At 34.7% G+C, this 15,646-nt stretch overlaps 1 protein-coding gene across 6 annotated transcripts in view; it reads left to right on the plus strand.

The window, feature by feature from the left end:
• The window catches only part of ROS1 (ROS proto-oncogene 1, receptor tyrosine kinase), a 98,481-nt gene that overhangs the window by 57,574 nt on the left and 25,261 nt on the right, over window positions 1–15,646 (plus strand). For all 6 annotated transcript variants that reach the window (XR_012496723.2, XM_074333485.2, XM_074333486.2 and 3 more), the window contains 6 exons: window positions 552–720; window positions 1,665–1,782; window positions 4,316–4,506; window positions 6,211–6,294; window positions 13,084–13,219; window positions 14,460–14,622. Coding sequence is in view for 5 of the 6 variants with exons in the window: in XM_074333485.2 (XP_074189586.2) it covers window positions 552–720; window positions 1,665–1,782; window positions 4,316–4,506; window positions 6,211–6,294; window positions 13,084–13,219; window positions 14,460–14,622 (861 nt within the window). In the remaining variant the exon portion in view is untranslated. The remainder of the gene's footprint in view (window positions 1–551; window positions 721–1,664; window positions 1,783–4,315; window positions 4,507–6,210; window positions 6,295–13,083; window positions 13,220–14,459; window positions 14,623–15,646) is intronic.

Raw genomic sequence — 15,646 nt, forward strand, 5'->3', positions numbered from 1 at the left:
CTGAAATCTATGTAATTTTACTAACAATTGTCACCCCAATAAATTTAATTAAAAAAAAGAAAAATAAGAAATGCTACTTAGATGTCTGAAGAGAGTTTTAGGAGGAGAAAGTAAATGTTTTAATCTATAAGTCACTGTGGACTTTTGCGAAGAATCAGAATATGTAAAAATATTTGTATTTTGACATTAACAAACCCATGGAATTGAAAATGTCATTGTTTTGATTCATCATAGTATTAGCCATCCTGATTTAACGCAGGTGTCTACGATTAAGGATAACAAGAAATCAAGCTCTAAATCCTTCCGTAGTTGTCCTGTCTTGGACTTATCCTAAAAACCATCTTTTAAGTCAGTTATAGCTTGTCATAAAATATAAATTGGCTGTTGGTGGTGGGGGTAATGTTTGGGATCAAACACTCATAAAGAAGCTCTGATTCTTTAACAGAAAATAAATTTTATTTAAAGTTTTATTGCTTGCCTTGGCTTGTGAATTTCTATGTTTAATTTTTTCTTAAAGAATCAAAAATGTTAATTGAGACTTCTTTTTCTAGTGGAAGTACAATGACTTTTACCATGTTAAAGCTTCATGCAGCCAAGGTCCTGGTTATGTTTGTAACATCACAGATCTACAGCCTTATACTTCCTATAATATCCGAGTAGTGGTGGTGTATAGGACAGGGGAAAATAGCACCTCACTTCCAGAAAGCTTTAAGACAAAAGGTGAGTACTAACATACATTACTCAGAAAAATCCTGTAAATTTCTCAATTCTTTTTTTCATCAATTATTTCACCAATCCTAGAGGTTGAAATTGTTCTTGGAAGAATAAATTACTGTTTTTAGAGCTTGAGTGAAGAAATTAAAAGTCCTTATAGGCAATAATGAAATAATATTCACCTGGTCTTGCAAGATCCTGAACTGGACAAAATTATTTCACCTTTCGGTATTCTGATTTCTTGTTTAGCTATGATATTTTGCAGTAAGAACTAAATGAAAACAGTGTTACTGAGTGTTCAACAAATATTTACTACTATAATATAACCACATGCTGAAAATAAAAAATCTGAAAAGTATATTACATTAGTGTTTTAAAAGGTTTACGATGGGTGGTGAACACACAATGGGATTTATAGATGATGTAATACAGAATTGTACACCTGAAATCTATGTAATTTTACTAACAATTGTCACCCCAATAAATTTTAAAAATAAATTTAAAAAAAAGGTATACCATAACTCCAAGTTGATCCTTATAAGAATCAAGGGAAAATGCTCTAAAACTTAGAATATTTTCTTTATTTATATCACTTATTTCATGTCAAGCTAAAATATACTGTTACTCCCATCACTAATCCATCTAACCGATCACTAATAAAAACTTCAGATACTCATTTAAAAATATGCACTCACATGGGAATATTTCTTTTTCATTTCTTTATTAGTTTCATGTGTACAAAACAATGTAATAGTTAGACATCTACATCCCTCACAAAGTAATAACTGCCCTCCCCTAATCTACTACCCCTGTGACATTGTGAGAATATTTCTGAATATTTCTTTCATGTATTTGGCTTTACTTTTAGTAAATATAGTCTGTAGAAATATCTAATACAAAATATTTTATACTTCTAACATATCAATCAGTATTTTCTTTTGTCTCCAAAGCTGGAGTCCCAAGTAAACCAGGAATTCCAAAATTACTAGAAGGGAGTAAAAATTCAATACAGTGGGAAAAAGCTGATGATAATGGAAGCAGACTTATATACTATATCCTTGAGATCAGGTATGTCTGTTTGCAAAAGTGCTTTATAAACTACAAAGAGCTAAGCAGTTAATTGTGAGGTATTATTAGATCAAAATTAACAATATTTATCAATGTGCATTTACAAATAAATCCAAAGGATCTTTAGTTTAAGGACCTTAAGTGCATCATTACATTCTTTGCTCAGTTCCTAGAGGTCAACCTTGGCATTCCAATTATAAGGCAAATCACATCAGTCTTCTCAGAAATCTGCAATTGTTTGTCAGAACTTTATGGAAATAATTCAATCATTGGCACATGCAACTAATATTTACTTAATATTTAGTATTCAAGGAGCTGAGCTGAGGTTTGATGTTAGATGATTGTACGCATGTATATTTCTGATGATAATTTGTTTTAGCAAGATGAATAATATCTAGTGAAAATAGGCCAGGAGCTAGGTATTTTTCAGAGTGTAAAATCAGGTCAAGGTCTGAAATGTTCTGAATTGTATAGGTCACACAGATTCTGTATCCACTGTGAAGGTTAGAGTTTGCAACATGTTCCCAGGGACTGAAAACGTGTCTTCTATGAAAACTAAGCAGCTGATGCACATGTGCTATCTCAGATCTGGCCAGTATGGGGAGCTTGTGAATCATAACTGGCTCAGATGAACTGATTTCATGCCAACGTGAGGAGAGAATTCCAAATTCCACAGATACTCCCCTCACGGGACTATGAAGCCATCTTTTAAGAAGCTCCAAGGACAAAAGTTGCTTCCATAATTATAGTCCTGGCTACTTGAGCTTTAGATCTATTTTTGCTTTATCTTGCTCTGGCATTCCCATAACCTTAAAAAAAATTTCCTGCACATGCTAGAGAATTACGTTAGCCATACTTCTAACTGAAACCTTCTTGAAATTTCTGTTACTATTTTTCATGTCGAGTGAAATACAATCTGACCTACAGAACTGTGACTGTAATTACATTCACCAACCAGGGCCCACCATGATCTTGCTAGGACCCCTTCAGCATGTTCCCCTCAGTAACACCTCAAGTGCATAGCTCCATAAATACTTGGCATTTCCTTGCCCCAAGTTTTTACTCTCATGGCAGGGACGATGGGATAATAGAATGAACTTCTATACCTTTAGTATCTCAAGTATCTTCAGTCAGGGTAGTCGAGTACACCCTGTGTCCTAGACAGTACAGTGGTAATGGTAGTGCTAAGTGTATGAACTTGGGAGCCGAACAGACTGTGTTAATTTCCCAGGGCTGCTGTAACAAAGTGCCACCAATTGGGTAACTTAAAACAACAGACATTTATTCTCTTATAGTTCTGGAGATTAGAAATCTAAAACCAAGGTTTTGGCAGTACCAGTTTCCCTCTGGAGGTTCTAGGGAAGAATCCTTTCCTGGCTCTTCTTAGCTTCTGGTGATTGCCACCAATCCTTGGTGTTCCTTGGCTTGTAGATGCATCACTCCAGCCTAACTGTGTCATCACATGGTGTTGTTCTTCACGTGTGTGTGTGTCTGTGCCTAAATTTCTGTCTTCTTAAGGGGGCATCAGTCATTGTGTTTGAGCCTATCCTAAGAGATCAATACGATCTCTTTAACTTAATTACATCTGAAAAGAGCCTATTTCCAAACAAGGTTGTATTCACAGGGTCTGAGTTGGAATGAATTTTTAGGGGGGGCACTATTGAACCACTACCCAGATGATGTTTAGCTCTTTCCTTTATTCCATTTTGAACTTAAGTTTTCTCATATGTAAAATGGGATGATGATATTGACCTCTTTAGGTTGTTGTGAAGACTCAGTGAAATGAAGTGACATGAAAAGCACCAGTATGGTGTGCTGTAAAAAGAAGGTGTTCAAACAATGTCAGAATTCTTCCTTCTCTTTCTCAATGGCCAATAGCTGAGAAGACATAGGAAGGCTTTCAGTCTATGATTCTGTTAAAGCCATTCCAGTTACATTTTTTAAACACAACTCTTGTGCTCTTTCCATGTTTCGTAGGTAGAATAACATGGATTGACTTTGATATGAGTGTAGACCAACACAAATGGTAACAATGAACCATGGAATCTCAGACATTACAATAGCTTTGGTAGCTGAGCTGTTGCACCTTCCTTATCAATTTTATGTTTTGTATTTTATTTTATCCAGATATGGTATACATAAACTACAGATGACATAGAGACTTAGAGTTAAGAAAAATAAAAAATTCCCAGTTAAAGATTATGGAACAATTATTTTATGTGTTTGGAATTCTGATGAAAGTTTACACATTCTAATAGTAGGAAAAAGTGCTTTAGCTTTCTCTTTGCCATTGATTATTCATTATTTTCTTGATGGGCTGAGTGGGTTGGCTCCATGCATTGCTGGGATGACTTTATAAGACTATACTGTGTTCTGTGGCCAAATCATGTGTGAGAAATGAGATCAAGGGTAAAGTATGCAATAGGAGACGCTTTGGAGTTCTGTCATTAAAATGATATATGAGCATCTAGAAATAATACATACGTTGTCTCGTATATTTTCTGTATTCATTATTTTGCTCTTTCTTTTGCAGAATGGGTACTTCAAACAATTTACAGAACCAGAATTTAATGTGGAAGATGGCATTTAATGGATCCTGCAGTAGCATTTGCACATGGAAGTCCAAAAACCTGAAAGGAACATTTCAGTTCAGAGTAGTAGCTGCAAATAATCTGGGTTTTGGTGACTATAGTGGAATCAGTGAGGATATTATATTAGCTGGAGGTATGTTACCATGTTACATACTAACTTATTACATAAAGGTTCAGATATAAAGATAGTGCATTTCTAACTTTAGCAACAAATTGGGTGACCGTGTAACTTACCATTCAAACTATTGACCTATTCATTTTATCTGATGTGATCTTCTTAAAACATCATGTCATTTTTCTTCTGGGTAATAATTAGCTATTCCTTAATACCCACCTCAGCAAGTCCATGCTCCTGGAGAGACTTCCAAGGCTGTCCAGAGTCTGGTCTGCCTTTTTATTCTGTTCCTGCTACTCTCATCTTCCACACAACAGGCCTAAAACAATATTTTGTCTCTTCTCCAATATTTACATCTTCCACTATGTATCCTACTTCAGTTTATGACACATCATCTTTCTACTCACATAGTACCATGTTTGATTTTTCCTTCTACTCAGTCACCAAGTTTTATTGATTTGCCATCTTGATTTCTGCCTGATGAGTCCCCACCACCTTCCTATTACTACTTTGGCTTTCCTAATTTAAGCTACCATTTCTTACCATTGCTTTTGGCTTAATCACATGCTGACAGGTAATCTAGCCAAAGCACAGCTGGATCTCTTAACCCCTTTCTGAAGTGCCCCAAATGGCTCTCTATTCACTGCCTTCAGAACCATGTACAATTTTTTGTGTAGCAATCAAGGCCTTCTATGATTTGTCCTAGAAATTGTGGTTCACCTTTCCCAATATTTATCCCTAAACTGTAGTCATATCAGACTGGTAAAAAGGTTTTATGACCCTAGGTTTTTAGCCTTTGTTTCCTTTAATCTTGAATGCAGGTCCCCACAACCTAACTTTCACCCCCTTAGCGGGAATTTCCTTTCCTTCACATTCTGTCAATTCAAATTTCTCTCATCCTTCAAGACCTAATTTAGATGAACCCATCATGGTGCTTAACTGATACTCCTTAGGCAAAGAAATTATTGCATTTTACACATATTGCGCACATAGCTATATAACTCATTAGTGTGTGTAAAACTTACACCATTCTTATTTGTATTATAGTTAGTTATCTGGATAAGAGCTCAGCAAACTTTTAGTGAAAAGAACCAAATAGTAAATATTTTAGGCTTTGCAGGCTGCATCTGATCTCTGTAGCATATTTGTTTCTTTTGTTTTGTTTTAAATAATACTTTAAAAATAATTTTTAGCTCATGGACAGTGCAAAATCAGGCTGTGGCCAAATTTAGCCCGCAGGCCATATTTTGCCAAGCATAGTTTGTTTATCTCCTTTACTCAACTGAAACTACTTAAGAGAGAGTATAATGTTTATGTGTTTATAGTCCTCTGTTTAATAACCGTCGGGTTAAATGTGTATGAAGATGTTATAAAAGAAATAATAATCCTGGTTATATAATATATGAAGGTTGAGACTTCTTTGTCCCAAATTCATTAAAAAGATTATACATGTTTTCTTGGACACTTTAATGTATAAAATTGGGTGGCTACATCTCTATGGTGGATTGGTAAACTGGATCTCTGGGGGAAAAAAAAAAGTAGAAAAACCTTGATTTTGATTTCCCATGGTGTAAATACTCTTAAAACAGATGATTTCAAGCTACCTGGTTTAACTGGCTTGCAAGCATCTCATAGGAGCGAGTTCTAGTGTATCTGACAGATCACTGGGCCTATCTAGCTTTATTCAGTGAATTAATTTCTTTTTCTTATTCATTTCATTAGATGGTTTTTGGATACCGGAAACAAGCTTTATATTTACCATTATAATTGGAATATTTCTGGTTGTTATAATCCCATTGATCTTTAGTAAGTAAAATCAATTTTTAAAAATAATTAATGAATTGTTTTCTTGATTATACTAATTGATTTGTCTCTTAGTTTATTTACTCTTCCACATGAAAAGAATTCACAAAATTCAGTGTTACCTTTGGCTATACTTTTATAACCATTATCTTTTGTGACTTGTTTTCTGGATCTAGGGATAATTATTTTATGAACCATATATCTGTATTTACACGTCATGGTATGTTTTAGATAGAACTAGTTGCAAGGACTTTAACTTTCTTTAAAACAGTATTTGTTTCTGATTGGCTATGTAACAAGTGCTTTGTGGCTTAAAGTTTGAAGTAAATTTTTAAAAAATTATCCGGGTATGAAAAGAAGTGTAAGATTAAAGGGAGACCAGTGGCAATCCTTGGTCGGAATAGTTTGGGTCTCTAGGCGGACAGCCTGGTTTGGAACTAGCAGGGCCTCTTTTGCAGAAGATCCATTTCTGTCTTGTAGGATCCACTCTCACTTTCAGATATCTAACTTGCTTATTTCAAATTCTCGCTCACTTATAAATGACCAGGAAAGCAGACGAAAAAGGCAGAGAGAAAACTAGCTATTTCCCACTATACATTATACACGAATGTGCTCATCATGAAAGTCTTAAAATAAACAACAAAAAGATTTAGTTTAATAATGAGAAAATAGAGTGACAACCTCAAAAGGGTTGGTTAAATATTGGCCTATAGGGTAATTATAGTAATCATACATACTGATACTTTCCTATTGTTTCGGCATAAACATTAATAACACTTTCTTTCAGTCCCTAAAATGTCCTTAGTTTGGATTATGGGATGTATGGTTACCCTATCATTATTTATATCATGAGTTCCTGATATGCTGAAAAGAAAAGCATGATATTTATCAGAAAAGAACACTCACACACAACCTAAGGAAATTGTGCTCTTTTTTTTTTTTCATAAATAAGGAAAAGTTAGAAGAGGAAATTTAAGGAAAAGTTAGCAACATAAAGTTCAAATCTCTCAGGATAAAGGAAGCCAATATTTCACTAAGTGTTCTAAATCTTCATTCTTTCCACAAACCTATTGGAATCAGAAGTTATTGGAGAGCCCATTGAAATTAGAATTGAGCTTTCTCTTCACATTTTTTCTCCCAGATAATATATGGAAGGCCTTCCGCTAACTTGGAAAGCTAAAAATTTCAGCTGACCCTGCCAGGATATTAACCTGTGGTTCCAGGGAGTCTAAGTATTGCACAGCTGATGTTTGTGCACTAAGCCAGCCCCTCCAGAATTATGCATACGACTGCAGTATATTTGGCAGTTGGCATATAGGCTTGACTGCTTGTCTGTTTTCCTACCGGGAAGGAGTATTACATGAAGAATCTTCCGTCTGACCTTTGCTTGCCTCCTGTACATCACCACTGTTTAAACCTGTAACTAGTGGATGAACATGAGATAATTTCAGACAACCAGTTGTGCTTTCAAGACATCCTATGGATATTGACTTTCTCGGGACTTAAAGGTCTTTATTCTATTCGGAACTCACAGATTTTTGGGTATAGCTAAGCTAATCTGATTATTTGTTTTAAGTGGCAGTGCATGTGGTTTTACTAGTAGGAGTGTGTAAATGCATGAAAAAAGATTGAGTAATTAAAATAATGAAAAGTAACAATTGTTTTAAAATTTGTGTTATGCTGAGAGGGCTCTCATCAATCTGATACTTATAAATATAAAATTGAAACAAGGGTTTAAAAATAAGCATTGACAGCCTGTACTTTTGTGAGTAGTCATATCTAGTGTGCAAGGTTAGCCATAAGCTGGGAGCAGAGGGAAAGATAAAGCAGTAAAATACAATTGCTGACTTTGGGAGTTTGCCATTTAATGAGGGAGGTAATACCTACCTGTGTGAAAAGATAAATAGTGTGATATGTGTTAAATAACAATGAAAGACAATGGTCCGTGAAATACACAAGACAGTGACATAGAAATGCTAACTGAGAGCCACAGTTAGTCTTATAAGTTAAGAAATCGAGAGATCAGCAGAGGTTCCAGAGGTCTCAGAAGGCATCACTGAAGATGGGGTATCTTAACCAGGGCCTTCAGAAATGAAGAGGGGTGGTGAGAGCATTTGGGGTTTGAAAAAATTGCATTAGCAAAAGTACTTAAGATCTTTCCCTGCATGGCCCCTCAGATGGAATTTCACTAGAATAAAACTCTAGCCTGGTGAATACAGAAGCTACTATGGAATAAAGTTCAAATTTTAATGATCACCTCACAAAGCATCCTTGCTGTTTTCAACGTCTGAGCCAATATTCTAGTATAGATGTGTAGTATAAATGTGTAGTATAGACAATTATTGACATAATTGTCCTTTAATCTTCAAAAATATCATTTCTTTTTATAATTATAAAAATAATGTTTTGTCATTATATGAAGAAGACAATACAAGTCACTCATGATTCCACAACTAGGGAGTACCACTGCTAATATTTGGTGGGTTTCATTCCAATAATGTTTCTGTGTATTTGAGAATGTGTATATGAACATCAATGGACATATACTCTTTTTTTTTAAATTAAAATTTATTGGTGACGATGGTTAGTAAAAATACATAGGTTTCAAGTGTACAATTCTGTAATATATCATCTGTATATCACATTGTGTGTTCACCACCCAGAGTCAGTTTTCCTTCCATCACCATATATTTGATCCCTTTTACCCTCATCTACCACCCCGCTTACCATCTGATAACCACTAAACTATTGTCTGTGTCTATGAGTTTTTGTTTCTTCATTTGTTTGTCTTGTTCCTTTGTTGCTTTCGGTTTTATATTCCACATATCAGTGAAGTCCATTTTGTAGCAAATGGCACTATTTCATCTTTTCTTTTGGCAGAGTAGTATTCCATTGTGTATATATACCACAACTTCTTTACCCAATCATCTATCCAAGGACACTTTGGTTGTTTCAATATCTTGGCCACCATAAATAAAGTGGCAATTAACATTGCAGCACACATATCTTTACGGATAAATGTTTTCAGATTTTTTGGTTATCTACCCAGGAGAGGAATTGCTGGGTCATAACAGTAATTCTATTCATAATTTTTTTACGAATAGGAACCTCCACACTGCCTTCCATAACGGCTGCACCAGTCTGCATTCCCACCAACAGTGTATGAGGGTTCCTTTTACTCTGCAGCCTCTCCAACTCTTGTTACTATTTGTCTTGTTGATGATAGCCATTCTGACTGGGGTGAGGTGATATCTCATTGTGGTTTTTATTTGCATTTTTCTGATGATTAGTGACATTGAGAGCATCTTTTCACATGTCTATTGGCCATCTATATGTCCTCTTTGGAGAAATGTCTATTCAGGTCTTCTGCCCATTTTTTAATTGGATTTTTTTGTTGTTGTTGAGTTGTATGAATTCCTTATATATTTTGGATATTCTTAGCCCCTTATTGGAGGCGTTGTTTGCAAATATCTTTTCCCATTCGGTTGGTTGCCTCTTTATTTTGTCGATGGTTTCTTGTGCTGTGCAGAAGCTTTTAAGTTTGATATAGTCACATTCATTTATTTTAGCTTTTACCTACCTTGCCTTTGAGGTCAAATTCATAAAATCCTCTTTGAACCCAAGGTCCATAAGTTTAGTACCTATGTTTTCTTCTATGCAGTTTATTGTTTCAGGTCTTATGTTTAGGTCTTTTATCCATTTTGAGTTGATTTTGGTACACAGGAACAGATAGCATCTAGTTTCATTCTTTTGCATGTGGCTTTCCAATTCTCCCAGCACCATTTATTGAAGAGGCTTTCTTTTCTCCATTGTATGTTTTTGGCTTTTTTGTCAAAAATTATATGTCCATATTTATGTGGGTTTATTTCTGGGTTTTCAATTCTATTTCTTTGGTCTGTGTGTCTGTTGTTGTTTTTTTGCCAATATCATGCTGTTTTGATTATTATTGCTCTGTAGTACAAGCTGAAGTCAGGGAGTGTGATACTTCCAGCATTTTTTTTTTTTTTTTTCCTTAGGACTGCTGTAGCTATTCGGGATCTTTCTCCATAGAAATCTGATGATTTTTTGTTCTATTTCTTTAAAAACTGCCATTGGGATTTTGATGGGGATTGCATTAAATCTGTATATTGCTTTGGGTAATATGGCCGTTTTAACTAGGTTGATTCTCCCAATCCATGAACATGGAATGTCTTTCCATTTCTTTTTGTCTTCTTCAATTTCTTCTAAAAATGTCTTACAGTTTTCAGTGTATAGGTCCTTCTAATCCTTGGTTAAGTTTATCCCTAGGTATTTCACTCTTTTTATTGAATTGCAAAATGAATTGTTTTTTAAATTTCTTTTTCTGAGATTTCATTGTTAGTATATAGGAAGGCAATGGACTTTTGTACATTGATTTTGTAGCCAGCAACTTTACTGTATTCGTTGATTGTTTCTAATAGCCTTTTGGTGGAGTCTTTAGGGTTTTCTATATATAGCATCATGTCATCTGCAAAAAGTGGCAATTTAACTTCTTCATTCCCAATTTGGATGCCTTTTATTTCTTTCTCTTGCCTGATTTCTCTGGCGAGGACTTCCAACACTATGTTGAAAAGCAGAGGTAATAGGGGACAGCCAGATCTTGTTCCTGAATGTAAAGCGAAGGGCTTCAGTTTTTCACTGTTAATTGTGATATTAGCTGAGGGTTTGTCATATATGGCCTTTACTATATTAAAGTATTTTCCTTCTATACCCATTTTATTAAGTGTTTTAATCATAAGTGGGTGTGTATCTTGTCAAATGCTTTTTCTGCATCTATTGATATAATCATATGTTTTTTGTCCTTTATTTTGTTTATGTGGTGTTTCACATTGATCGATTTGCATATGTTGAACCATCCTTGTGCCCCTGGGATGAACCCCACTTGATCGTGATGTATAATCTTTTTAATGCATTGTTGTATTCAATTTGCTAGAATTTTGTTTAGGATTTTTGCATTTTTATTCATCAGATATATTGGCCTGTAATTTTCTTTTTTTGTGTGTTGTCCTTACCAGGTTTTGGTATCAGGGTAATGTTGGCCTCATAAAATGAGTTAGGGAGTACTGTCTCTTCTTCAATTTTTTGGAAGAGTTTCAGCAGGACTGGTATTAGATCCTCTTTGAAGAATTCACTAGTGAAGCCATCTGGTCCCGGACTTTTGCTTTTGGGAAGGTTTCGGATGACTGATTCAATTTCCTTACCGGTGATCGGTCTATTTAGATTTTCCAATTCTTCATGATTCACCCTAGGAAGGCAATATGTTTCTGAGAACTTGTCCATTTCTTCTAGGTTATTAAATTTGGTGGCATATAGTTCTTCATAGTATTCTTGGATGATCCTTTGTATTTCTGTGATGTCCGTGATAACCCCCTTTTTCATTTCTGATTTTGTTTATCTGTGTCCTTTCTCTTTTAATCTTAGTAAGTCTAGCCAAGGGTTTTTCAATTTTATCAATCTTTTCAAAGAACTAGCTCTTTGTTGCATTTTTTTTTCTATTGTGTTTTCTCTATTTCATTTAGTTCTGCTCTGATTTTTACTATTTTCTTCCTTCTGCTGATTTTGGGTTTCATTTGTTCTTCTTTTTCTAGTTCTTTAAGGTGTAACCTGAGGTTGTTTATCTGGAATTTTTCTTCTTCCTTGAGATAGTCCTGTAATGATATATATTTCCCTCTTATTACTGCTTTTGCTGCATCCCAATAATTTTGGTAGGATGTATTTTCATTCTCATTTGTTTCTGTGTATCTTTTGATCTCTCCTCTTATTTCTTTTTTGAGCTAGTCGTTCTTTAAAAGTATGTTGTTTAATCTCTACTTATTTGTGGTTTTTCCTGCTTTCTTTTTGCAGTTGATATCCAATTTCAAAGCCTTGTGATCAGAAAATATGCTTGGTGTGATTTCAATCTTCTTAAATTTGTTGAGGCTAGTGTTTTGTCCTAATATATGGTCTACACTTGAGAATGTTCTATGTACACTAGAAAAGAATGTATAGTCTGATGTTCTAGGATAAAGTGCTCTATAAATGTCAGTATGTCCATTTTGTCTAAGGTGTCATCTAGGGCTGGTATTTCTTTATTTTCTCTTTGGATGACCTATCCAAACTAGCTGACAGTGATGCATAATTGTGTTTTGGTCAATTTCTTCCTTTAGTTTTGTTAGTAGTTGCTTTGCATATTTCAGTGCTCCCTGATTGGGGCATAAATATTGATAACTGTTATGTCTTCTTGTTGTATAGTCCTCTTTATCATTATGAAATGTCCATCTTTGTCTCTTGTTATCTTTTTATCCTGAAGTCTGTAATGGATATATACTCTTGCACTCTGCATTTTTAATAATGCATGCCATTATATTGAAAGCATTCCTCAGGTCTTCCGAGGAATATAACCCTAACATATCTGGGCTCAGAAATGAATTTGTTTTACTAATAATTATTATGCAAGTGTGTTTTAGTTTATTTTGACTCTGGTTTATGGGTGATTTTGAGAAATAAGTTCTGATATTAAGTACTTCAACTTGTTTATAAGCACAATAAGAAATATATTAAAATTTACTCTGAGACATGAGATGAAGAGTGAGATGGTATAAGTTACGTGCTTTTATATGGTTTTGTAACTAGATTTAATTAGTGTTTCTATTATGGGCATATTTTTCAATCAAATTTTGTTATTCTACCAACAGTGTTCTTATAGATAAACACTTAAAATGTATTGTTAAGTTTTCCTAAAGGAAAAAGAAAGCAATACTTTATTTTGTAAATTATTGTCTTTTTTCTTTATAGTCTGGCATAGAAGATTAAAGAATCAAAAAACTTCCAAGGAAGGGCTGACAGTTCTCATAAACGAAGACAAAGAGTTAGCTGAGCTGCGAGGTCTGGCTGCTGGAGTAGGACTGGCTAATGCCTGCTATGCAATACAGTGCGTAACTGGGGCCGTCATCATGGGATACCTAGATGAAGAGGGGCAGGATTGCCTTGGTTTATGCCCATTATGCTGGCATAATTATTAATGACACACCCTTCCACTTTCAAATGTGACCTGGGATGGATAGCAAAAGATGCAATGGAAAATAAGCAAAAATCAGTTGCTCTCCAGTGTTTTATCACATAGTTCAAAAATAAATGAAACACATAAGTAAATAAACATATAAACATATAAATAAATAAATACTATGTTGAAGAGAGTAGATGGTAACATGATCCTCTGGGATAGAGGAATTTCAAGGGTCTCGTGTGTGTGTGTGTGTGTGTGTGTGTGTGTGTGTGTGTGCTATTAAGCCAATCTAATTGTTTTCAGAAGTTGTATCATGATTGCCTACAAAAGCTCTTTAAGATAGATGAGTTTTGAACTTCTGTTGTCATCATAACTAAAGAAAATATTTACATGTCTTATACAAGGCATTACATTATGATCTACACAAAAAAGAATTATATACTCATAGCCCTTGAAATTTATAATTCAAGACATAAAAAATGAAGGATTTGGGGTCGACACAGAGGTGATCTAAATTAGCTATTAGGAGATGACTTTTCATTGAGGAAATACTCATTACATCTTACATTCAAAGTTCTCTTTTAAAAACTCAAAGCATTTTAAATGCAGATGCATTTTTCCTCCTCATAACCCTCCAAGTGAGAAGCTTGGCTTTCTAAAAGTTAACCTGATGGAGATGGAGTTGGTTTTTGTGGTCATAATAAATTTTGTTTTACATAAGAGATCATGTGTGTGCAATAAAGTAAAAGCATTTTAGCTCATAGATCCAGATGTATTTATTAGTAATTTTCAATAGCTTTTTACACAATTGCTAACCTGAAGAAATAAATAATTGATAACCAACAAAACAAGCTACAGCAAAAAAATCTTGAGGCAATGAACACATAGGCTTGTTTCTATCAAAATGCAAGTGCCTAGAAGCTAAGTGACATGGTCTATCTGGGTTTTGGAGTAAGGAAGGAATATTCTAGATGGTTGACTAAGGAAGGAATAGGAACACAAAATTCCATGTCACTGTATCACATAGAATACTAACTACAGTGTTGCAAAGCCATGAGATTTCTCTTTCTTTTTCCTCATTGTGTTTCTCTTTCAAACACCAATACCAACACCAACTGTCAAACCATATGTATTTTGTGAGACCAAAAATATTGTTATTTTCCAGTACTCTTCCAACCCAAGAGGAGATTGAAAGTCTTCCTGTATTCCCTCGGGAAAAACTGACTCTGCGTGTCTTGTTGGGAAGTGGGGCCTTTGGAGAAGTGTATGAAGGGACAGCAGTAGACATCTTAGGAGTTGGAAGTGGAGAAACCAAAGTTGCAGTGAAGGTAATGTGGATTTTTTAACTCCTTGACATCTTATGTCAGCACATTTCATGGATTTACATGGATACAACTATAATAAAAGATAAATGATCTCAACGGAAAAGAGAACTGATAACAGGTTGGCGCCTGTTCATGGCTACAGAAATCACAGTTTTATTTTCTTCCATTTCCTACATAAGGTCTGTAATTCATACTAACCTCTATGGTTACTAATTAGTAGAGATGCTAGAAGAGAAGTGTGGTTGTTAAGCATGTTCTCAAGGTACTAGGCAATAGGGCAGATTGTAGATATTTTAGGCTCACTGACCATATCGTGTCAGTTGCAACTGACGTGATACAACCATTGCAATGCAAGAGCAGCCATAGTCAGTATGCAAACCAATGAGTGTGGTTATGTTCCAGTTAAATTTTATTTATGAGAACTGAAATTTGAATTTCATATAATTTTCATGTGTTATGAAATATTGTTCTTTGTTTCGTTTAAATTTTTTCAACCATTTAAAAATGTGCATTCAATTATACCTCAATAAAACTGGAAAAAATAAAACAAAAGTGTAACAACTACTTTAAGATTACAAGCTGTACAAAAACAGGTGACAGGGTAGAATTGGTCCATAGGCTGTAGTTTGCTGACCCTTGTACTACATGATTATTCATCATGGTATATTTAATGTAGCTTTAAGGAAGCACTGGATATACTCTCAGATTTTTATAAAACTTTCTTTTGGTTAAGGGATGATAATTTTTTTATGCAGTTGAGCAATGTCCTGATCACAGCTTGTTAAGAATTTATTGCTTTGAGGTTGTGCTATACAACCAGAAAAGCTGGCAAAATTCTCTCAACTGGTTTAAATAAGTGTTTATTTTTCTCATATAACAAGATGACTACTGGCTTTAGTGCAGTGTTGTGTCAGGTTAGATCCATTACATCTGAAATCCTCTTGACTTTGTACATGTGTGTTGCCTCACGGCCCTAAGATGGTTGTCAAAGAACCAGGCATCGCATCTTCATTCAGGCCAGAACACT

This window comes from Rhinolophus sinicus, chromosome 2 (assembly GCF_057876585.1).
Source record: "Rhinolophus sinicus isolate RSI-liver-muscle chromosome 2, RSI-T2T, whole genome shotgun sequence".
NCBI lineage: Eukaryota > Metazoa > Chordata > Mammalia > Chiroptera > Rhinolophidae > Rhinolophus > Rhinolophus sinicus.